This window comes from Ursus maritimus, unplaced genomic scaffold, assembly GCF_017311325.1.
Source record: "Ursus maritimus isolate PB19 unplaced genomic scaffold, ASM1731132v1 scaffold_7, whole genome shotgun sequence".
NCBI lineage: Eukaryota > Metazoa > Chordata > Mammalia > Carnivora > Ursidae > Ursus > Ursus maritimus.
Window position 1 is genome coordinate 65,407,245 of NW_024426885.1, and position 24,517 is coordinate 65,431,761.

Sequence of the window (24,517 nt, forward strand, 5' to 3'; positions counted from 1 at the left end):
GGAAGACCTTATACTTAAAAACAACAACAACAACAACAACTGCTTTTTCCCTCTAATGCAGAAAAACCAGGGACCATTTTAGAAAAATGTCCTAGGAATGTTAACAGCAGTATGCCAATATTCAATCATTTCTCGGTATTATTTGTGTAGAACACAGCTCTGAATCTTTTTGTATTACCTTTAGCAGGGGACATGATTTTATGGTAAGGCAGCCAAGACAGTTTGTATTATGTGATTAGAAGGAATTGGCCCATCAGATTGTGAAGTCTGATGACAAATCCCAAGATCTGCAGTGTGAGTCAGCAAGCTGGAAATCTCGGAGATCCAATGGTATAGTTTCAGTCCAAAGACTGGCAGGCTTTGGAGACTCAGGAAGAGCAGATGTTTCAGTTCAAAGGCAGTCAGGCAGGAAGAATTCTTCCTCTGGGGAGGAGGGTCAGCTTTTTTGTTCTTCAGCTGCTTGGATGAGACCCACTTACATTAGGGAGAACAATCTGCTTTAGTCTATTGATTTAAATGTTAATCTCATCCAAAAACACCCTCATGGAAACAATTAGAATAACATTTGACCCAATATCTGGGCAGTCTGTAGTCTGGTCAAGTCGACATGTAAAACTAACCATCAGAGATACCCACAGAAAATTTTTTCTTCAAGTGGCAGAGCAGGGATTTAAATATGTCTGATTTAGAAGGCTATAATTGTTGTGCCAGTGCACACATTGCCTCCAAAGAGATAATAAATGCAATTAGAAAGCCTTCCAGGTTGACAAACTCCAAAACTTTTGATGGTCTTTTTCATAGCAGCTTTCTAAAAAAAGCACATTCCCAAAGCAATGTCCACAGATTTTAAATATTCCAAGTACCGTAATTTTCCCCCAATTACAATGTATCATGTGCATACTGGCCTAAAACAAGCTGATTCGGGTAGTAGCATTTGTTTGTTGGTTTTTATACTAGATGTTTAGGCACAGAAGTATTGATTAGACTAAATTATAGTCCATCTTGTCAGGGTAAGATAGCTACTTAGTAAATTTTCCTAATAAGCATGTTCGAAGGTTTATAATACCGGATGTAAAGGAGCAATTTGAAAAAAAGAAAGATAACCAGGACTTTGGAGTAGAAGAAGACAGAAATATTGACTTTTGGGGTATTACCATTGTATCCTTTTAAAATTACATTCAAATCTCTTACTAGTGAAAACAAGTCTTTATCAAGTACCTGTATGTGCTTGTAATTGTTTTGGGTACTGGGTATATTTTAATGATTAAAATTTGAAAATTTTTCTTTCTCAGGGGTTCAAGTAAAGTGAGTCACGTAGCATGACCAAGGACTTTGGTAAACAAGGCGCCAAAAGCATAAAGGAGTAATAAAGCCATCAACTACAAACTACTACAAGTGACCAGACTTTTGGGGGTACAAAGGTACTAGTGGAACAGGGACTTAACTCGAGTGCATACACTGGATGGCAGTGTTAAATTAAGAAATGTGATTTATGGTTTAATATTTTTATTATCAGAGAGTCTACACTAGGTGGCATCCGGGGTCAGAATGGAAGCAGTGACCAGCAATGGAAAGTCAATGTATTTTAGCTTCTGTGCTAGAAGCAGCTTCCCAGTGGATCCCAAGACAAATCGTATTAAAAGAGAATTGTTTACTTTAAGTGATGGTCAAAATGCTCCCCATTGAAGGGGACGCAGAGGTGAAGAGATCAGGAAAAGGTTCATGTGAGGGCTACAGGGCAGACTACAGGTTGGAAAGATGAAGGCTGAGGAATTTTTAAAGAATAAAATAATGGTATTAAAGTGAATACACAGGCTTCTTGTCTAGAATGAAGCCTGTATCAAGAAAGTTTAGGATAAAGAAAAAGGATTTCTGTGCAGATAGCGTACATAAATGGAACTCTACCTTTCATGGTTGGGAGATTTTGAAATAAAACAGATTTAGCTAAGTGTAACGGATGATAGGGCTGTTAAGAGACATAATCTCTCATATCTATCTTGAATATGGAGTTAGATCACTCACTCACTGCCTAACCCAATAATGAAAATATTAGTAGGCAGTATTACCAGCAGAAGAAATAATGTATCCCATAGTAATGAGCATGCAGGCAGGTGGGCAATATCCACAATTATTTTAAACATAAGGCTGGGAATCTATATGACTCTGTGCACTTAAAAGTGAAAACAACTTTTGAACTAGCACTCGGGAGAACCAGGTCTTAACAGAAATTGACTTCTGCTGATCTGTAAGAGAAAGGCCAAAAGAACTAGAAAGAAATAGACTATCCTCACAGATAACAGGTGTGACTGAAAGAGAACATCTAGTTACAAAATGCCTAGCTGACATTCTCAGCTTGGCATTCTACTGTCCACGTTTGAGGTTGTACTGCCTTTTTTGTTATTCAGATTTTAGGCGTAATACCGTATCAATACCCTTAATCTATAATCCTAACTATATTCACCAATTTATTGATTAAAATCTTATTCCCAGTCTTTCCCCTTTGTCATAATTCCTGGCAACTTTCGTTAAGCAATTCTTTTGTTTATGAAATACTTAAGTCCACAAAAATATAGACTTCTCAGGAAAGGCATATACCCAATTAACAATGATCCTTTCTAAATCATGTGTTGTGTATTTTATTTAATGCTTTAAATAAAGGATTAGGATAGATAGCCATTACTCTTAGTTTGGATCCATTCCATGATGGTACATTTGAATGGAAATAAAAATGATTGCTTATACATCAATAACTTTGCATGAAACCTCAACACATTGTAATCATATGTGAAAAATTCCAAATATACAAACTAAATACCAAAATGAAAAAAAATGAAAAAAAAATAATACCTTAATAAAATAGTAAGTCACAGAACTTTAGATAGGACCTTGGCTTAGTGGTTCCCAGGCTTTTAAATTTCATGTAGTTAAAAAAAAAAAAAAAAAGTGGGGACCAATACAGAGCTGTCAACTTTTTATTTTGCCAAGTAAGGATACTTAAAGCAACTAATAATACTATCAACATTTCATAAAAGGATACTTCAATACCACAAAAGTTGGGATAATCTTATAATAAAACTTAAATTCAAGCTGATTACCTATTAGTCCTTTACTTTTTTTCCTTTTTTGGATGCTGAAAATTTAGGGTTGGCCTAGAATTTGCAAATAAATTGCCTAAAATGCCATTTCCTCCAACCATTTTAAATAGAGGCTGAGAGGTGAGTGACTTTGCCTGAAATCAGCTTGTGTTAAACTCAGAGAGAAAGCATAGCTTCTGACAACTAGTAGATAATACACGTGCACAGAAACACAATCACTAAACATGTTGCTAATTAGGAACCCTTAATCAATGTTTATCTTAAAACCAAACCAAGCCCAAATCCTTCATAACTAATGAAAAATCAAATAAATCCACCTACTTTATAGTATAAAGACTTGTTACACACAACTATTATAATTTAAGGAAAACAACCCCAAATCATAAATTACCATAATTGTGTAAGCTACATCACAAATGATATAATCTCTGTGAGCTTTTATTTTATTTTTTTAAAGATTTTATTTATTTATTCGACAGAGATAGAGACAGCCAGCGAGAGAGGGAACACAAGCAGGGAGAGTGGGAGAGGAAGAAGCAGGCTCATAGCAGAGGAGCCTGATGTGGGGCTCAATCCCAGATAGCCGGGATCACACCCAGAGCCGAAGGCAGACGCTTAACCGCTGTGCTACCCAGGCGCCCCTCTCTGTGAGATTTAATTCTCCAAAATGTTTCATTCTGAATTACACGGTCTATGGAAGATGCTTAATAAATGTCTGTTGTACTAATAGAGGAGTATCACTTTCAATCACTGTAAAACAAGTTTCTTCCTAACATCAGAAACTCTCAACCTAGCGCAAAATCCTATTTTGGAACTTACTGGAATGTTAATGTAGAGAGAAAAAAAGATAGTGGTGGTGTGGGGGAACCCGATTTGCCTGACTTCTCAAATGAAAGAGCAATCAGATGCTTCGGGGTGCTTAAATGAGAACAGTATTTGCACACAATGATTTTTTGTGTAAAAACATTACATTAATTTAACTACACCCACTTAACGTTTTTAGGTTAAGTAACATGAAAGTTTTAATATCTTAAAGGAATTCTAGTTCAAGAGCATGTAACAGAATTTTAACATGACCCTGAGGATACATTTATCTAATTATTTTGGACTAACAAAATGCTACGGTAGATCTGCATTTCAATTAGGTGATCACTTCTAATTCCATCATAAACGTACAAGATCTTATTCCTTTGAAAAATAGTTTTGAGAATTGGCACTAATTTCTTCCCCCATCTCCACTAGCTATAAAAATGCATGACTGATAGTGTAATTTCAAATTCAAAATTAAGGATACAGTTTGGTCTGTTAAAAGGATGTCCCTTTATCAGAAACTGGGAGTTCATGGATTCATTAACCTTTAAGAGCATGATGCTTCTTTTGCAGACCCACTCACGCTTACTTAAAACAGGAGGCAAAGACACCGAAAGAAATTCACCTTAAGAAACTGAGAGGTAGAATCAAGGTTTGTAATATTTTAGATTTTGTATTGAACATGTGCCTTAGGCATGCCTGGGTGGCGCAGTCCTTAAGCATCTGCCTTCGGCTCAGGGCATGATCCCGGAGTTCTGGGATTGAGCCCCACATCAGGCTCCTCTGCTGGGAGCCTGCTTCTTCCTCTCCCACTCCCCCTGCTTGTGTTCCCTCTCTCGCTGGCTGTCTCTGGAAAATAAATAAATAAAATCTTTAAAAAAAAAAAAAAAAGAACATGTGCCTTAAAGACACATCCAAGTCACACAGGCTGCTTAAAACCAGTATACACATGGGGTGCTTGGGTGGCACAGTGGTTAAGCGTCTGCCTTCGGCTCAGGGCGTGATCCCGGCGAGCCCTGCATCAGGCTCCTCTGCTATGAGCCTGCTTCTTCCTCTCCCACTCCCCCTGCTTGTGTTCCCTCTCTCGCTGGCTGTCTCTATCTCTGTCAAATAAATAAATAAAATCTTAAAAAAAACCAGTATACACAATTTTGGTATAAATTATACCTACTGTGATACACAAACTTGTACATTTAAAAAATATCGGTGATTGTACATAATATAGGAATGCTGATATTTGGTTTGATTCCTGTGACTTCCATGGTAATTCTGGATTTTCGCACACACAAACTTATTATTGAGAATTCAAGTATACTAAAAGAAATGGTGAGAGTATTTGTTACCTTTGTCAAATTGTATTATGTATATATTCTGTCCCGACTTTTCCTTCTAACCCATAAAACACAAAAAAGTAATCTCTTTAAAAATTCACATATTAACTACTCCTGTCTAAATATTTTTATTGCTCCTAATTATTTTCAGTTTTCATATTTTCTTTTTTTCTGAGTCAGGAATGAATGCAATGTTTCTGGTCTGAGTCTTTGAAGAATATTATATAAACAAAAACTTGTGTTCAAATTTTTGCTTTAAGGTCATACAATTTAAGAGAATGTAATTATTTTCCTCCCCCAAGTAGTTTCTTTACTAGAAATAACCATGTGCCTGATTATCAAGAGTGGGAAATAAAATCTTCCTGCACCTTTGATCTAGCTTTGTGACTACTATTTCTGTCATGGATGTATGGCTTTCTGTTCAAGAGGCTTGACATCATGTGCTCCAAATCCTTCAGTGTTTCCGCTGCAAGTGCTTGTCACTTCTTGGAATAGAATTCTGTCTGGAACATAACATTTTCAGACTTTCTTCATGACTACTTTAAATCTAATATTACTTCGATCTAAATTTCCAGTATTGGTTCTTTTAATGGGTCAATTAAATACCCATGAAAATGAATAAAGAAGCTACTGTGCCCTTTTATTTTAGACCTGGCCCACTTATAATTAAGTAGAATAACATTCCAAGTTCATTTTGATTAAAAACTATAAAAACACAGAAGCTATATTTTCTCAGTGTCATCACCTCTGTCAAGAAGAGAATCAAGGTCATAACAGGTTTTTCCTATATTAAGAGATTAATATAGCTTAATCACACCCAATTTACTTTCTAGGTTAACTAAGTAATATTAAAAGGTGATAATTTTCTTTTGGGGCGCCTGGGTGGCTCAGTCGTTGGGTGTCTGCCTTTGGCTCAGGGCGTGATCCCGGTGTTCTGGGATCGAGCCCCACATCAGGCTCCTCCGCTATGAGCCTGCTTCTTCCTCTCCCACTCCCCCTGCTTGTGTTCCCTCTCTCACTGGCTGTCCCTCTCTCAAATAAATAAATAAAAGGTGATAATTTTCTTTGAAACTTAAAAGTACAACCTGCATATACAGGATTTTGAGAATAATTTAATGTTAACTTCTACATTAATACAACTATATTCCAATATAATTATTTTAAACGTAAAGAAACGGATCCTTACAAGACCAAAACAACCCATAGGCGATGAAGTTGGTTTTTACTTTTTCCATTTTTTGTTTAAACAAATGTGCACCACGATGGTTCAACAAGGAAGGCAAATGCCGTGAATATGAAAGCTGCAGTTTCCAATATACCACATCTAGAACCCAGAGGAGGTGAATTAGACAGAAGTCGTAGTCATTCTAATTAAACAATCAGATAACATCATGACAAGTTGGTTTGCAGTGTCAAAACTGTCTAAGTTTCCTTTCTCTTAATGATCAGAGGTCCCACGTTGTCTCCAGTCTCTTCATTGTGTTTTGTGTGAGATCCATCACAGAATGGGAACTAGGAAAAGAGAGAATGTCAATGTCTAATTGCAAAATCAGTATTAGCTTGGCAGAGTGCGGGTGATGCTTAATTTACATATATAACACACATAACTCTTAATAAAAAGATTTTCTCAGACCACCTTATATAAGTGTTCTTAAAGAACATATTTGAAGTATAAACACCAAGCAGAAGGAAGAAATCAACTTGTGGATAATACACAGATGATTAACTGCATTTCCATTTGGGATACTTGATTGTGGACGCTGAATATCTTTTCCATGTTTATATGCTCGTTAGTTACATTTCCCTTCTAGTGAACTATGTCCATTTAGAGCCTAAGTTCATTTGTTCAAAATCAATTTGCATATTATCCCTTTGTTGATTATCTTTGTAGCAATTTTTCCTAAACCTTTTTATTTGGCTAATTTTTTCATATTAGTTTCATACAAACATGCCAGTATTTCCCCTTTTTAACATTCTTCATGGAGACGTCTTTCTCCTAGAGATGTGGTAAATTTTTATTACTTTCCATGACTTCACATTTTAAATATAACCGACATTTTGGGGTTCAGCGGTAGAAAAAGTGACAGAAGTAAATTTCTAACACTGCTTGTAGGAGTGTGCTCCAAAGAAGTCCTAAAAAAATATTCTGATTTGGTTTCGTTTTGTTTTAAAAACATATCCTGTAATTCTCTTGATTTGTAGCATACATTATTTAAAAGAAGTCCTGCTATTAAAAAATACTATTTTAACTCAAAATTTCCCAGGCTGACTGACGCATGGACACTTATAACTTTGATATCTAATCATAGTGTTCTACAGAGCACTTTACAAAATGCTGTTTTAAGATCCTGTTGCTTCAATACTATTAGAGGCTGCACATTTCCAAATTGTTATACCTTTATTTCTAATTTTACAAAGTAAGTTCTACCTATAAAAACACCTATTTATAGGTTCTACATAATTATATTCATCAACCTACTCTGCTGGGATAAGAACCCTGTTTAAAATATGCTTCAATACTTGGTAGAGCTAGGTTTCCTTCACATTATTCTTGTTAGACTTTTCCTATTTATTCTCTACCTACCTTTATTAAACTTTACCTATTTATTCTTCCAGATAAACTTGAGAATTTTTTCTTTCGCCAAATATTATTTAATTTCTCTTGGAATTCTCATCTTCAGGTCTCATGCATACTCTGATAACATTATTTCTGCCTTATATGTTTTATAGTTATCACAGTTAGGTATATTTTCATACCTAACTACTTATGCTATATATTATCAATTACTAGTATGTTATTTTTTTTCTTTCCTTCTCTATTTATACCTTTTATTTCTATTTCACGTCAAACGATGATAGCTAGCATCTTCGTTTTATTCTTGATGTCTGAAATGTACCTAACACTCTAGAATCTAGAGCCACTGTTTGGTATAAGGTACACTATTGCATTGAAGAGGCCTATTTAGAAGAGTAAAGTGAGAGGAATTTTAGCCTTAAGATTAAAATTGCCTCATTACTCACAGTGAAGGCAGTATAATTTTAGACACTTGAAAATAGACAGTAAGGGTATATAATCTTAAACTTTGATATTAGAAGTGTCTATTCTAAGATTAAAATAATATTTGGTTGATGTTAAAGAAATTCAATTTTAGTTATACTATTTGTATATAATTCTAAGACACAGTAAATTAGATAAAAATTTCAGAGAGTCAAGGTACCAGCATATCTAATATTTCCAAGTAAAAGTTCTATCTTGGGGTAGATGGCAACATCAATGCAATATATATAAAGCTTTCTCTCTTTCTTTCTTTCTGGTCAATAAGATATGGTACACAGTATATATTCATGTTAAAAACAAGTCCTTACAACATGAACATCAACCTAAGCTTTCAGTTTTGTTCTTGGCATGGGTGAAGAAAGAGGCCATAACAATCCACAAAAATCAAACTAAAATGTACCCCACAGCAAAGAACAGCATTTCAAGGTGACATATGTTTAATAAACACAGATTTTACAGTGAGAATACAAATTTACACTGTAAAGACTCCATTTTTTATAAATGGCACACACAAAACATATTACTGTACAGTTTTACATACACAGGTTATAAAATGTATTTCTAAAATATGAAGCATTTATAAATTAAAAAGCCTCAAATAACTTACTATAATAGAATGTTTAACTTTTATTTCTTTTTAAATCTCATTTTGAAAATACTAGAAAAATAATACATTAAAAAAAATTGTTCCCTCTATATATAGAAATCAAGAACAGGAGAGAAATCTATAGAGAAATATACAATGAACATCTCATAAATGATTAAGAAAGTCATACATCTAAAATGAGAATATACTTTTATATGATAATCTAGGTCTGCCTAAAAACAGAAATTTGCCTGTTTCCTATTTTAAAAGAAAAAATATTTCTTTAAAAAGCAGCAAATAGTAGATCCCGGCTATTTGTTTAATAAACTTTCATGCTTTCATAATATATAAAGGTTTTATGACTTTAAAATATAAACTAAGCATTAAAAATCATTTTGCTCAGAGACACAGATACTTTTTAATGCTACTTTATTAATCACAGGAATTACTGACTTAAGACAGAATCCTCTCCCAAACTTCATGTGAAGATTAGGTATTCTCGTATTTATTCATTAGAGTTCTCACTTTAAGTTAATGAAAAAACAAAACTTTTTTTTTTTCAACCAGGACCAAGATGAGCTATTTCAAGATTGGATTAGCAATTTCTTAAGAATATACTGTCCATATTAATGGGATATATTTTTTGAAATTAATTCATGATTCTCAATATAAATGAATAAATGTTAATTACCTGGCATTAAAATTCAAACGGTATATTACATAACAATATTTACATTTTTTAGGCAGTGTCTTGTTCCATTTTTTAACTTTTCTATGCAAGAGAAAGAAAATATGTGTATACTTTCAAACATAATCTAGGAAGTATAGTAGTTTTTGTATTAATAATGCAATTATATGTCGAAACCCTCTTTAAGATTATGAAATTTGTTAAATTGTCAAGTAAAGAGCTGAAATTACGAAAAACCCACAAAGGGTATATTTAATTTAATTCACGTAGTTATCAATACGTAAAAGTAAAACCTAAAGGATCAAATAACGGATGGAAAAAAGTTTAGCTCATAAGTGATTCTAAAATCTGTTCTAACGTGCCAGTGTTTGTTATTAACAAATTCTGGAGGAAAGCTTGCAAATTGAATTGGCTGAATTTCTTATATGTCCAGAAAATAACATACGTTTGTTAACCCAATTAGTAAAACACAAATCCCACATATTTTTAAAATTAGAGAGAGGCTTAATAAACAAATAGGATAAAAAAAAAAAACCCCTAGAGATTCTTGCTTTTCATTTGGAAAGCTAGCAACTTCATTCGTCTTCAAAAAATACACAGGATTTGTTTCTTTTTAATGGCTCAAGTTATGATGTTTCTGTTTTCTCGGTATTTCAAGATAAATATAAATAAATGCTCCTCCTTACCTCTTGTATCTGCAACAATAAAAAAAAAACCACTATCTTCCTTCTCCAAACTTTGTATTTTTAAGGAGTTTGGATTCTATTTCCCAAGGAAGTTGCCTGGGACCATTTTGACTCACTATCATAAACTGCTCTGAGAAATAGTTTTGCTTTGGCTGGGAAAGAAAAGCAGTAAGATCTGACATTACCTGAGAGGATATGACATTTTATTCCATTTTTAGGTGCTTACTTTAGTAAAATGTAAGATAGAAGTAACAGAACTGTCTTTATGTGGATTAAACAAGCTATGTAACCAACATTCAGAATTTTGTTTCTATAAAGAAATGGACTCCATGCGCCCACATCCAAACCATTAATACGATGGAGACTTCTGTAACACACCCTAAAACAAAAACAAGCACACCACTAACAAAAAACCCAATTCAAATCCTGAAGTTGTAAATGAAATGAAGTGATTCTACATAGAATGTTCAGTTGCATTTCAACTTCAGTTGAGCTCCTGACAGTAACTGGCATGCCTTTCCTCTTTTCTTATTTCTTAGTGTGTGTGCATTCTTCTACTGCCCTTGTTCAAACTCTCCCCTGCCTCCTAGATGGCCAAAATACAGCTCAGGGGAGTGGGGGTAGGGTGGCAATCTAGCAAGACTATGTTGCATACTCTTCCCTCTGACATCTAACTTCTCTCACTTTCTTATTTCAAAAACAAGGCTCTCCCTTCCTGAGTTTCACATTTGTGCTCCCATTCTCATTTCCTTCCACCTCTTTCAAGTCGGCACTGTCTCAAATAGTATCTTTCCCTGCAGTCACTTCTCTATTGCCTCCTTGCTTTCTCCTGTCACATATGGATAGCCTTTTTGTGAAATACTATGAAACAGGCCTGTTTCTGAAACAGCAGAGGGCATACCAATCCTGGGGGCAGCGGGAGAGGACGAATGAGGTGTATTTAAAAATGTAATTTCTGCACACTGCTAAGAGATGATTCATTAAGTCTGGGAAAACCACTCAAAAATGTTAGACCCACACAATGGACTACTAGTGATTGTACCTTAAGAATGAACTAGAACAGAATTAAAGTTTCTATCACATGTAACTTTTTTTGAGATAGTAGAAAGGTGTTCTCATTTTGTTGTATTATAAACACAACTGGTTTATATGAGGAAAACAATTACTGATTATGAACTCAATAGATACTCAAAGGTATTAATATCAAGTCTTTTGTACACTGGCAGGTAAATGTGTGAGTTGGCCCCTCTGTAATAACCTTAGGTACCTCAGGAATATGGAGGTTTCCAAAGATATCTGAAGAATAAGAACATCCATTAACAAGAATAATATTCAAAGTGAACTCTTAATTGATTCATGTGGGAATAAAAAGTTCCCAAGATTCAGTGAAAATTCAGAACTGACAAATCCTAGATGCAAAGAGGATCGCTAACAGCATAAAAGACAAGCTTAAAAAAAAGAGAAATGGGAAATAAAACGATTGGTCTGGCATTCTTTTCCTTGAAGTCTACCTATGGGAAATGACCATCTCTAGTTTAATCATCTGGAAACTCTAAACTGTGTGATGAAAAAATAATCCTGGAATGTTTTGTTGAATTATAAAGTCTAATAAACATTTAAACCGTAGCTTGTGTCCATTTGTGATTCTTCCTGAAATACTTAAGATCTTAGTCCTTATGAGTTCCTATTTGCTTTAATGACCCTTTCTTTACCCTCTGGGAAAACCCAACCAAAGCAAACACCCTTTACTTGACCCCAAATCTATGCTTTAGAGTTCACTCAAGCAGTCATCTTTCTTTTCCCTTCCATTCATTGTCATTTACTGCAATTCTGACATATACTCAGACTTCTAGCATTTCTTTATTAGTAATTCACACTTTAACCCACTTTGACACAGCTTCTATTCTAATTATTCTGTTGAAATGACACCAAAAGGTCAATTGCCTAATTGCTTAATGCAACTCATACTATAATATTCACCTAGTTGTCTTTGCCCAAGCCGATGTTCATAGCCAAGTCTTTGAAACTTTCTCCTTTCCACTGTGAAGCCATGATATTCTTAGTTTTCTTCTAACTTTGGCTCATTTCATCTCCTTTTTTGGCTCTTATTCCTCTTTCCAAAGTGCAAAAAATTCCCTAAGTTTTCATACTTAGCCCCTGATTTTTATCTGCATCAAGGATCTGTTGCATTCTTATGTTTGACTCATCAGTTTTGCTGATTTCTATCTCCAGCCCTGATGTCTCAGCCTTAGACCCACATTTCAGATTATCTGCTGAACATTTCCATTCAAATGTCACCTCAAAATTCACTTTGGAATTGAATGCCTTATTACCGTTCTAGAAAATCAGCTTTTCTTCTTGGAAGTCCTATTTCTGTTAGCAGCACCATCTCCTCTAATACTACAGGTTTAGATACTTTAATTAGAGTTTCCGTTTTTTTCCACCAATCTCCCTTATAAATCAGTCAGCACATTTGGCTTATCCTTCCCTCAAAATGTTTCCTGTACCTGTCCATTTTTCTCTATTCCTAGAGCTGTCACTCTGGTATAAGTATCACAACTTTGTCTGGAAATTCCTGACAAGAAGCTCCCCATGTCTGGAGGCAAAAACTCCTCACACAGGTACTCAAGACTGTCCTCAATTTGGACTTATTCCTGGGGGGATGGGAGACCTATGACCAGACTAGACTCTTCATTGATCCCACCACCTTTGCTCACAGGAGCCCTTTCCTCCAGATTTTGAGAAAGAGTCCCCCAAAACTTCCAGTTTATTCAAGTACCACCAAACTTTCCAGGGGCAGTTTAACTCCCATATATATCACTATGCCTTCCCAGAAAATCCTAGTGCACAGTACAAGCTCTTTCTTTTATTTAAAGCACCTGTACTGAGTCTACTGTACACATACATCTATGATACCTGCTGTTTTACTACTTAACTTTTCTCATGCATACGTAGCAGACATTAAATGATCACTGATTAAAGAACCACTATACTGACTTAGAAATTCCTGAATTTCTAAAGATATTGTTTTGTATATTTTGGTGAGCAATGGCAAAATAAAACCTATCATGGGCATAATTCTTAAAAAAACAAACCAGGTCTGCTCTACAGAATACTATTGGGGATTAATTTTCTAGCAACCCCACTAGTGCTTACAAATAATCCCACATACCAAATGAACAGTGTTCTTAATTTAAGATACAACTTGTAATGGGACTATTAATTTCTGGTTCACATTCCATATGTTCATCAAGCAGTTTCAGATACAATGACATTATCTAAGCAATGTAGCATTGGATTATACAACATCATTGTATTGGGGAAGAGAGTTAGAACACACTTTCCAGTACCTAGTATGTGATTTCTTTCTTATTCATGATATATGATTTGTGATAATGGCTTTCCACTGTGGGAAGAGGTGGTCCCTAACATGTGCTTTCAGAAACAGATAAGTCATTTTTAATGTCTATTTTCTTATGTGTTATAATGTCATCTTTAGTGAAATCCATCTTTTTAAACACTCACAATGGCAGTACATTCACCATATTTCTCACAATACATCACATTCAATGTATGAAGCTTTTCCTAAGATGACCTTAGGAAAGGATTTACCATCTTTAGCTCACTAGCTATCATCACTGTCTAAAAGCTGCCTAAAAGTCACAGGTATCACAGATGAGAGTTCCAAATGGAACTTGATGAAATGTAATTATCACAAAAGAAGATTAAAAAAATCCTGTAGGATATTTAACTATAGGAGCTATAGCTTAAAGATTAGATACAGGGTCAATATATTTACCAGATAAGAAATCTTCAAGGGTAGTTTTCCAAGTTTCTCCTGAATTTTCTAAAACTTGTTCTAGAATCCAGGAACTTGAAAGCTCAAGAAAAGAATCTACCCCTTCTGCTTCTCTTTGTGTTTTAGGCTGCATACTCTCTTTCCTGGGATAGTGGAGGCAAAGATCCACTTGGGGAGGAAATCCTAAGAATAAATAAAGGGATTTTTTTTCTCTTCTTGGCCAAGAATACAGTTACATTCACCTGAACTCAATAAGGGAATAATGGAATTTTACTGCATAGTAGTTATACATTTTAGGAAATGTAATCCTGAAGAGTACATGGAAAACAGAGAAGAACAGGATGCATTAAAAAAGAAAAAAGAAAAGGGGAGCCTGGCTGGCTCAGTCAGTGGAGCATGTGGCTCTCGATCTCAGGGTTGTGAGTTCAAGCCCCACACTGGGCACAGAGATAAGAAGGAGAAGGAGAAGGAGAAGGAGAAGAAGAGATCCTAATAATATCTGGTGATGCATGTTTGATAGTTTAAAAAGAAATGTTACATTAAAGACAGCACTAACATAAAAGACTTGTTTTCCTCACCTTTTTGGACCTCCAACAACGGCAGTACACAGCTTTATCTCCCAAATCCTCCATGTCATAAGCATGTACTATCTTGGGGTTGTCTTTCTGGATGTGAAGGTTTACCATAGATTTGTTGCGATGATCTTTAACATAAAATCTTTTGTAAGCTAGATAACCAATTGCAGCTGTCCCAGCAGCAATAGTAACTGCTGCGATCCATTCAACTACAGAAGGGAAGGAAAACAGGAATAATCATCACAACCAAAATATACACTAATAATGCATATTTTTACTAACATGAATGTTCAAGAAATCCAGTTTTTGAATTAAGCATTCCAAGAGTCAAAAGTTTTTACTGTTAACAAAATAATCACAACACAATGATGTAACAATTCTTGTTAAGACTTTCCCATCCTTTACTGAGGCAATTACGTTATTTTCTATTGAATGATGATAGCTAAATTGAGATAGAGGAAAACTTAAAAATTATTTTATAGATGGAGAAGGAAAAACAATGTTTAATAATTTTTAAAGTGTTCATAAATAGATTTAAAATAACACGTAAGCCTGCAGCTACCTATAGCTTAAAAAAGAAAAACAAACCCTGATACATAAAAAAATTCAGACTGTAAAGACTACCCCCACCCAAAAAATCAGGAGGCGATTATGTTAACAAACTGACTCATCAGAGTTCATTTAAATAGTAGGTCCTTTAGTGATTTTAAAGTGCATAACCACAAACAGAATTGGTATCCAAAGGAAAAAACAAAGAAATGACAAATAAAACAAAGCCACCCTTAATACTAAACATTCAAAGAAATATATCCAGCAGGATTCTGGGCTTCAAAGTCATTCAAAAGTTTTTGTTTTTGTTTTTTAAATTTCAAAGTGCTTTCTCATTAGAATAAAAATCAGAATGTATTAAATCAGAATGTATTAATTTCTTATTTCCTAGAAAACATGAATATAATTACAGTTATGTTCTCACTTAATAAATTCTAAATTTCCATTATCCACCAGTGGATGATGATTTGAATTCCCTCCAAACTTCATTTTAAATTTAATGACATTTTTCTACTCATTATTTGCTTGACTAACAGACCATCTATTTATTCTTTTCATGTAGTTTTTCAAGGAGCCCTTGGAAACCCAAGCACTTAACTACCCCAGTTCCACAGAATGTTGGAGAGAAGAAAGTTCTGCATAGTCTGGTTAGCCTCAGCCTCAGAGGAGAGTTGTCTATTCCCAGCATGGAGTGAACTGCAGGAAGAAGTTGAACAGGGGTCAGGATAAACACACTGGACTGCTTCCCAGCACTTCCTTAGTCAGATCTTCACAGTGTTTGAAATAAGTTCCCAGACTATCAAATAAAGCCCTAGAGAGATAAGTACAAAAAACACATTCCAAGGACAAATAAAAACATATAATGAATAATTAACTGTATAGCTTATTTGCACTATTGAATCAAATTTCTTATTGCACTAATGTGATTAATCACCCTTCCTCATAGTGCCCTACATTAAACTGGAGCTCATTCTTACAAAACTGTAATGGGAAGGAACAGCCATTCTCACACTTAGTTCCTTTTATCTTGGGTCTTCTTTTTTAACTCATTCCTTGGATTCTATTTTCAACCACAGTATTTTTCTCTACAAAATATTTTCCTTCCCACAATGTTTCCATTCCTCCTTGCTAAAATCCTCTAAAATAAACATTAACATTATGTCCTTCCCAGGTGCTACATGACTGAGACAAGTTAATAAGTGATTTGACAGCTTCAAACCTTTGGACTCATTGAAGAATGTTTTTAACTACACATTTTGCATAGATTTGTCTTGAATTTTAGTGAAGCTTCATGATATTACCCTGTAGCAATTCCAAGCAGGGCTGAAGCTGCTCTGATTTCTAGCTTGGTTCATGATATTCCTTTTTGATGTATTATTTACTATGGAACTCCCTTGAGAAAGGACTCTCTCTGTCAGGAGCTATAGCAATCTGCTCCTGAGCTAATCGAAAACCACTCTGAATAGCTAATGTACCTATCACAAAATGGGCTAAAATATTGCTTTGCATAGTATATGTTCAATTATGTTTGCTAAACATTATTTTTGGTATAAACTTCAAAGGAGGAAATATCCCAAAAGAATAAATTAACACAATAAAAACTGTTAATCTTAGTTATACCCTACTTTTTAGGTGAATTATGAAGTAATCTCTAGCAGATTTGCTTTAATAGCCTACATATATCAAAAAGGCCTGAAACCCAAAGAACAACTAAAATTGGTTAAGATTAATTTGTCTCACGACATAAAAAGGGAATCCTATAGGAATTTCTACCTGAAACTCATGATAGGCCAAAAGAATCTTTCTTAGCCATCAAAACAGTCTTCTACTCTCTTTTCTCGTATTAGCCACTGAATCCACATGACTTTTTTTTTTTTTAAACCTTTACCTCCCTGGAATTTTTGACAGTGGGATAAGTGACAGAATAACTGACACACAAAAGAGCACTAGCAAATGAAAGAAATGGGAACTGACTCTAGATATTACTGAAAAGTAGCTGCTCCATGGGGAATCAAAACACGCACTGTTACCCTACCCCCTAACAGGGGTCACTTAATGACCCTATATAAGTATCATAGTACCATGTGTGTGCTAGGAAAATGGCTTTGCATTTGCTCCAATGGGTTTTTTTGAATCACAGAGTTAGACAAATTAAGAATTTCCATTATCCCCCCCTTCCCAAAACCTAATTCTCTAATGTCATTAGAGGCAAATGTAAAAGTTCCCAGAATAAGAAATATGTTGCTGTTTTATCACTTCATTATTGCAGCCTGAATCAGTTTTTTTCTGGCAAAAAGCTGTGGATGCCACGGCAACTCTAAGGAAAAGAAGGAAAAGGAAACTGTGTAGAGACAGGCAAAAACGATGATGGATTAAAAAGCCAACAATTAGAATAGAGAAAGAATTGAAAACCCAAGACAATAAACAAATAAAATAATAAAACCTAAGTAACATTTAGTTCTTGATAGTGGATATATTCTATTAAGAATAAACACAATCTCAGAGGCAAAAAGAAACTTTACCAAAACCCCATTTTTAAAGACATTTCACCTGGCACTTTCCAGACCCTCTTTCCTACTTGGGGTACAGAAAAATCCTGAGCACTACTTCTGCCTCTTCTGGTTTTATCCTCACTTCCCTTCTCTATAGACATCCCCAACATACAGTATTCCTACAGATAGATCAAAGCCCACCCTGCCCAATCTTGCTTCACTGTGCTATCCATACAAACACAATAAGCCAATACAAAGAACAAAATACAGAAAATACATTTCTAAACAATCCTTCCCATTCTTACTCTTCCCTTGGTCTACTATTGTATAAGATTGGTTTGTATAACATAATACTGGTTTTCTCTCAGAATTATTCAGAGATTGAAAACAATCTCTTGTTTATAATCCATTCCTCAGCTTTTCTGTACTGTGGAAATTATTTTGTTTTACCTTAGACAGAAATCTCACCCTGTTTCTGTTCCTTTAGTCCCTTTTCTGTCCAAAACGGTCCTCTCCTGCCCAGGGTCAACTGCCACAGAATCAGAATGTTCTTTTCTTCTCAGGAGAGGGGGAGGGGAGGTATGTTTAAATCTTTCCCTCCCTTAGGTCTCTACCCCAGATTGGCAGGCTGTGCCTGGTAATGTTTTTTTATTAAGGCCTGGCATACAGGTGGTGTTCAATGTTAGCTGAGTAAAAAGAACTAACAGATTACTAATTTGAATTTGCAACTCCATCTTTCCATTTTACCATCACATTGCTTTTATACTAAATGATGTATCTTTGGCCTCATCTTAACCTACTGTATCAAGTGTGGGACTTAAAACATTTCTTCAGATTAAAAATAAAACTTCAGAAACGCCTGGGTCATTCAGTCAGTTAAGTATCTGCCTTTGGCTCAGGTCATGATCCCAGGGTCCTGGGATTGAGTCCTGCATTGGGTTCCTTGCTCAGCGAGGAGCCTGCTTCTCCCTCTGCCTGCTGCTCCTCCTGCTTGTGAGCTTGTGCTTTCTCTCTGACAAATAAATAAATAAAATCTTTAAAAATAAATAAATAAAACTTTATTATGGGACACTTCAGATATATACAGGGATTACTATAATGAACTCCCATTTACCCTCACTCAGCTCCCACAAGGATCAACTCACTACCAATCCTGTTTCATCTATAGTCCCTAATGCCCACCAATATTTATTTATTGTTTATAATGTAAAGGAGCAGATTCAATGAGTTTTGGAGGTATCAAGGAGCAAGACATATAGTAAACTTTCTAAAAGTCATACACTGGGTATGAGGAGGAGTCACTAGAGATGGGGGACTCCATAGTAGTGAACAACGCTTAATGTTAGAAACTATAAACTAGTATCTGGTATCAAATAAAAAATTCGGCATAAGTATGCTGATTATACCTCAATAAGGGAAAAACAAAGGTTGGTATAACCATCCAAAGGGTATCAAGAACCATCTCACTGAAAACGATCTCTGGATTTCAATTCCAATCACTTATCCTCTTTGCCTCCCCCAGATTCATGTCCTGGACTGATCCCTATTAATTTTATTTATAACCCACAACCCATTATTTTTCTTCTGAATATAAACAAGAATTCTGCATGCATAGACACACCCTTTCATTTTTTATTTAACATATACTTACAAAGTGCATACTATTTTAAGCCCTTTATAATTATTAATCTACTCAGTTGAGAAGAGACATCTTCTCAATTCACCTTCCCCAAATTCAAAAATCAAAAATTTAGATTTTTCTGGGTGGTTTAAAAATTGAGAACAATTTGAGGGCTAAACATTACAAGGTGGATTCCCAATACATTATCTGTCCCTTCCTTGCCACACTACTATGTTTGAAGAACGTAAGAAGGTGTTGAATGAAGAGATTTACAAAGGTTTTGGACGTCTTCCCATAGTCCTCCTAACAACCTTTACACTTTTAGGTGAAATAAAAAGTAGTTACTTCTCATAACAAAGTTGGGTACTTCAAGTTTAAGCTGAAAACCCTCTTCACCAAGCAATTCCCTATCCCTTAGAAAACAGCAAGCTAATGGGAAAGTCACCTTTGGATTCCCCTATGGTTAGATTTTAAAAACAAAACAAAACAAAACAAAACACAACTTGTTTTGATTATAAGAAAGATTAGTCAGCAGGTAGTGTTAAGAAGTCCCAGGGTTCACCTACTTCACATTTCAATGGGCACTAAACCCTAGGTTTAAAACACACAAATGACTCCGCATTTTAAAAACACGTGTTGGAATCTTTCAGCCCATATCACAAAAGTGCAAGCTGTCTTCCTATAAAATTATCAGTGGCTCAAGTTGTATATTACACATCTTCCTGAGAAAATACAGGTTTGGGTTTTTTAAAAAGCAAAAACAAAAACCGCTCTCTATTTTAAGTGCACCAAGGTACCTCCATTTAAAGGAATCTCCAGATGAGCATCCTTTGAAATAAGTTTTATAAATAATCACCTCCTATATACTTCATTAGTAACTTAAAAATATCATGGGTTATCACCCTAACCCTGCCAGGTAACTTTTGGCAACAGATGTGGAATTCTCCAATTTAAAGAATGGATTACAAAATTAGGTCTCAGGTTAAGAGGGAGCCTTTACAGAACCTGGCACTCTAGTTGCTCAATATTTACTAAATGAATCAACAGGGCTCTTTTAAATTAACTTCTGGACAATCTCTCACTTTTACTTAAATACTGCTACAGGTAACCAAACAATGAAGTGTGGCGTTTTATAACCGGGTATAGAGATCACATGTATCACGTAGCTGGTGCACAGTATTAAGTTATACCACCACCAAAAATTGTTATAATGTGAAGCTCTACATTAATCGAATTCTACAAAAATCTCTTAATTTTAATTGGACCTGTTTCCAAACGCCAGACTAGCGCAAAGGAAGCAAGATTGAGAAAGCTGAGAGCTCAAAGAGCTCCGTTTTCAATCCTCTCTCCTGGACTACTGCCATGAGTGCCAGATGCCAGAGGGATTAAAACAAAACAAAACAAAAACCTGGGAAAACTGAAGACCTCGGACTGGGTTTCTTTCCTTTAAAAAAAACGTGCAAAACTGAGATGTGATTAGTCACGCATTGCTTCAGGGTTGCAGGAAATTGATGGTCTGACCCCACGGTGATTTAAACTTGGGAAGGGGGAGTAGTTTTTTGTTTGTTTGTTTGTTTTTTTAACCTTTTCTCTTTTCCAAGCTCTGTGACTTAAGAACACGGGAGAACAAGAAAAAAAGCTAGCGGCGGGACCATTAGGTTTTAGGGCATGACTACTTAAGAAAAACGTGGTCTAGACTTGGGTAGATGCCTCCATGGCCCCCATGCCACTTATGCCTGGAAAGATCACCAATCCATACCGACATCGCCCCCTTTGCGGGTTTGGCCCAGGGAGCCTGCAGGCCCGCCCTGCGCTTGCCCTTTTACATCTCAAGGTTACAGGACTGGCGGGCTCGCACGGCAGCGGTAACTAACAGCCCAGAGTTGCTGAGGAAGCTGCAACCGGTGCGCAGGCCTCCAGCCTCACCCGCTCCCAGGTCCCACTTCACCTCGTACGCTGGAAGTCAGACTCATGGCGCTGTTGCTTGCAAGGCGCGTGCACAGGACACTAAGCACAAAGAGCCTCTTGCGGAGGGCCGGAGTCAAGGTGCGAGAAACGTCCTACGCGTACCGACTCCAGGCCGCTACGGCGCAGGCGCTGCGGCTGGCCGTAAGCACGTGTGTATTGCCACCCTAGTAGATGCTGAGCATGCGCGGAGCTGCGTCCCAGTCTAAAGAAGTCTTGAGTCGGGATTTTGACAGCCGGAAAAGTGGGGAGGAGGAAGAGACCTAGAGAGGTAGCAACTGAGTGTGCGCAATCGTAAGGGGCGGAGTCCTGGAGCCTGGGGCAGGGCTTTGAGAAAAAGAGATTCTAGGCCAGATTTAAGTCTTTTCCAGGTGTGCGGGTTTCTCAGGGCAAAGGACAGGTGCTGGAATAACACTTGACATAATCAGGTATCTAAGATTTTATCTACAGTTTTCTTGCTCAGTTCGGCACCCGCAAGGCCACGTCCAGTTTTCGTATAAAATGCCAGTGGCAGACACACAGGTATTAATTGTGGAGTCCTATTTCAGAACCTCACCTCTCTTGGTATACGTCACTTTCTTCTGCTTTTGAGCCAGTTATCTACTGAGGACCCTGGAAGCTGCGCTGAGGGCTGGGTAGGAGAAACAAAGCGGCTCATTTCTTCAAAAATTGTACTCATAAAAGATACTAAGATTATTCTCTATCTTCTACAGTCTGAAATTAGTGTAGGTTACACAATATTTTATAAAAGCGGTTTAGGGGCCCGAATTTGGGGAGGGGGATAGAATTACAGGGTGTTTTAAAGGTGTATTTTCTAAGAAGCTGCTTGTTTTTACTCTTGTTTCTATGTGGGGTGGGAGTTGGAAGGAGTTGATTGCAGGGTAGCCCCCAAGCCAGGCTTGGCACTATGGCCTCCCAACTCTCAACACGTGAGTGCTCCTCACAACTGGAAGCCCCTGGAATCTTTGAGCCGGACCCCAGGAAGCGCTGAAATGCCCACCGAATGAATGAAGCTAGAACAGTCCTGCTAGCATTGTTAAGCCAGCTCAGGGGTGGGGGTGAGAAAGACGGCTAGTGCGCTTGCCCCATCCCGTAGCCTTCAGCTCGCGCAGGCTGCGCCAAGCTCCCGCCCCGCTGCAGGGGGTCCCGTCGGGCAGCCTCTGGGCATGCTCAGTAGTGGCGGCGGCCGCGGGTCGCGCAGTCGGAAGCTAGCGGCTGCGGCGGCGGTGCAGGCGGCGCTGACGCGCGCGGCAGCTGAGGGGACTGGAGGACGGCGGGAGGGGGCGGGGGCGCAGGAGGTGGGGCCGCCGTCGCCGTCAGGGCCCCAGGGAGCGCGGGGCGCCGCCGCCGCCGCTCCTCCGCTCGGTTCCGTCTCCAGGGCTGCGCCGGCAACCGTAGCCGCAGCGGCAGAGGGGCGGGAGTCGGGAGCCCCGCTCCGCCGAGAGTTGGGCAGGGGAGCGCCCGCGCCTCCGCGGCGTCATGGGCCCCCTTCCCGGGCCTCAACGGGCACCAGCCGCGGGAACCCCCGGGCCTCCTCGAGGCCGAGCCTGAGCGACCCTCGGGTTCTCCGGTTCCCCCTTCCTCCGTCTTATTTTTTGCCTACTCCCGCTGCGGCTACGGCTTCAGCTTCAGCTCTCCGTTATGGCAACGGAACCGCCATCCCCCCTCCGACTCGAGGCGCCCGGCCCCCCAGAAATGCGGAGCCCACCGGTGAGCGAAGCCCCCCCCGAGGGCACCCCGAAGCCGGCAGGCGGCAGGCTCTGCTTCCTCAACGGCTGCGTGCCCCTCTCGCATCAGGTGGCCGGGCACATGTACGGGAAGGACAAAGTAGGTAAGTGGGGGTGGCGTGGGGCTCGCCGCTCCCCTTCCGCCTCTGTGAGCCCCCGGCCGGCGGAGGCAGCTTGGCGCTCACGGGCTGGGCTGGATTCTCCTCCGGTGTGCGCACAGCACCCCAGGCCTCTTCCGCTGTCCCCCAGAGCCTCGCGATCCATGTAGCAGAGGCTCGAAAGGGAGGAGATTACTAGGGTGGGGGGCGTCAGGCCAGCAGCAGGAGGTGGCGAGGAGAGGAGTGCCTGGTCTCCCCAGGAGGGTGGTTGTTGATTGGAGACGGCGTTTTTAGTGAAAAATAGGAACTTACTGGACGGGGAAGTAAATTCTCCCCTGAGCACAAGGTCTATTTATTATAGGCGGGTAGCTATTGCACAAGAAAAGGAATGAAATGCAGATGATGCTAATCTAGTGCTTCTCTTCTGCGTGCGGCTTCATAGCTGGAGGGGAAGAAAAAACATAGGGCTTATTTCATTGATTGATTGATTGATTGATTGGCAACGCTTGTCTTGGCTTATAGGGATCTTTCTCCCTATTCCCTTGAGAGGTTTTTCTGGTATCTCCTGGATTTCTCAGGAGGCGTGGTTCCGGTAGTGCAGAAACTCCAACTGATGGTAGGAAATATACCCTGCTGTTACACTAGAAGGGTACACAGTTAAGACGTTCAGTTATTCTTGATTATCTTTTTAAGACTGTGTTGTGGCCTGTGTAACACATTTTGTGAGCCTACCACATTCAAAGCACAATACACAGTCTATCGCAGTTGATTCTCTTGGTGATGTGAAAGTTAGAGTTTAGTAACCGTAATTCACCTAGTTTACTCACACTGGTTCTCCGGGCCATGATTACTTGGGGCATCTGATGTATGCGTATGTGAGTAGTACAGATCTCAGACTTGGAAACCACTAGATACAGTTTGGTTTATGCTAGTAAAATGATTCAGGCTTAGGGTAGTAAGATAATACTGACATTTTTAGAAGAGCAATAGAGGCCAAGCCTGGTTAAGTGACAAGCCTGAAGTCACACCGCTACTATGTGTTAGAATAGAGAAGCCAAGGGTCCTGCCTCAGAGCACTGTATTTTTCCACCGCGTATTGTTCTTGGGGATAGCTCATCGAACAAGGATTTTTTCAAAATGGATAAGTGCTTGTATGTATGTTATTTCTCAAAGAGCAACATTTCTTACTGCTTTTATCTTTACCTTTTCTTCTTTTGGTGAAAGTTAGGTGTTAATGATGATGTCATGTAGACTATGTGCCTTTGTCCCCACTGAATTGTGAGTTCCTTTAAGTTAGAGACCAAATCTGTTTATCCTTATAGCCTTGTACAGGGATTGGGGCTTAGTTAAATTGGGAAATGTTGAAAGAGTGAAAATTGACAGTTCTTTTAGTACACACAGGCAAGGAAACATATATTTCTCGAGGTGCTTAGCCTA

General features: G+C 37.9%; 2 protein-coding genes across 3 annotated transcripts in view; one reads left to right on the forward strand and one right to left on the reverse strand.

The window, feature by feature from the left end:
* Positions 1–6,441: 6,441 nt before the first annotated feature.
* CISD1 (CDGSH iron sulfur domain 1) lies at positions 6,442–21,424 on the reverse strand. Its single transcript, XM_008695902.2, has 3 exons — positions 21,239–21,424; positions 14,632–14,837; positions 6,442–6,748 (listed from the first exon to the last, which is right to left on the reverse strand). Exons 1-3 carry the CDS (start codon positions 21,261–21,263, stop codon positions 6,659–6,661), a joined length of 321 nt encoding a protein of 106 aa, XP_008694124.1. The 5' UTR covers positions 21,264–21,424; the 3' UTR covers positions 6,442–6,658.
* Positions 21,425–22,547: 1,123 nt separating this feature from the next.
* Positions 22,548–24,517, forward strand: part of IPMK (inositol polyphosphate multikinase) — a 43,462-nt gene continuing 41,492 nt past the window's right edge. For both annotated transcript variants that reach the window (XM_008695899.2, XM_008695900.2), the window contains exon 1: positions 22,548–23,086. In XM_008695899.2, the coding sequence (XP_008694121.2) occupies positions 22,897–23,086 (190 nt within the window). In that variant the 5' untranslated portion in view covers positions 22,548–22,896. The remainder of the gene's footprint in view (positions 23,087–24,517) is intronic.

Coding starts and splice junctions, on each gene's coding strand:
- CISD1 (XM_008695902.2), bottom strand. CDS start 21,263: ATGAGTCTGACTTCCAGCGTACGAG. Junction 14,838..21,238: donor TCTGACTTCCAGCGTACGAG/GTGAAGTGGGAC, acceptor TCCCTTCTGTAG/TTGAATGGATCGCAGCAGTT. Junction 6,749..14,631: donor GTTGTTGGAGGTCCAAAAAG/GTGAGGAAAACA, acceptor CTCTTTTCCTAG/TTCCCATTCTGTGATGGATC.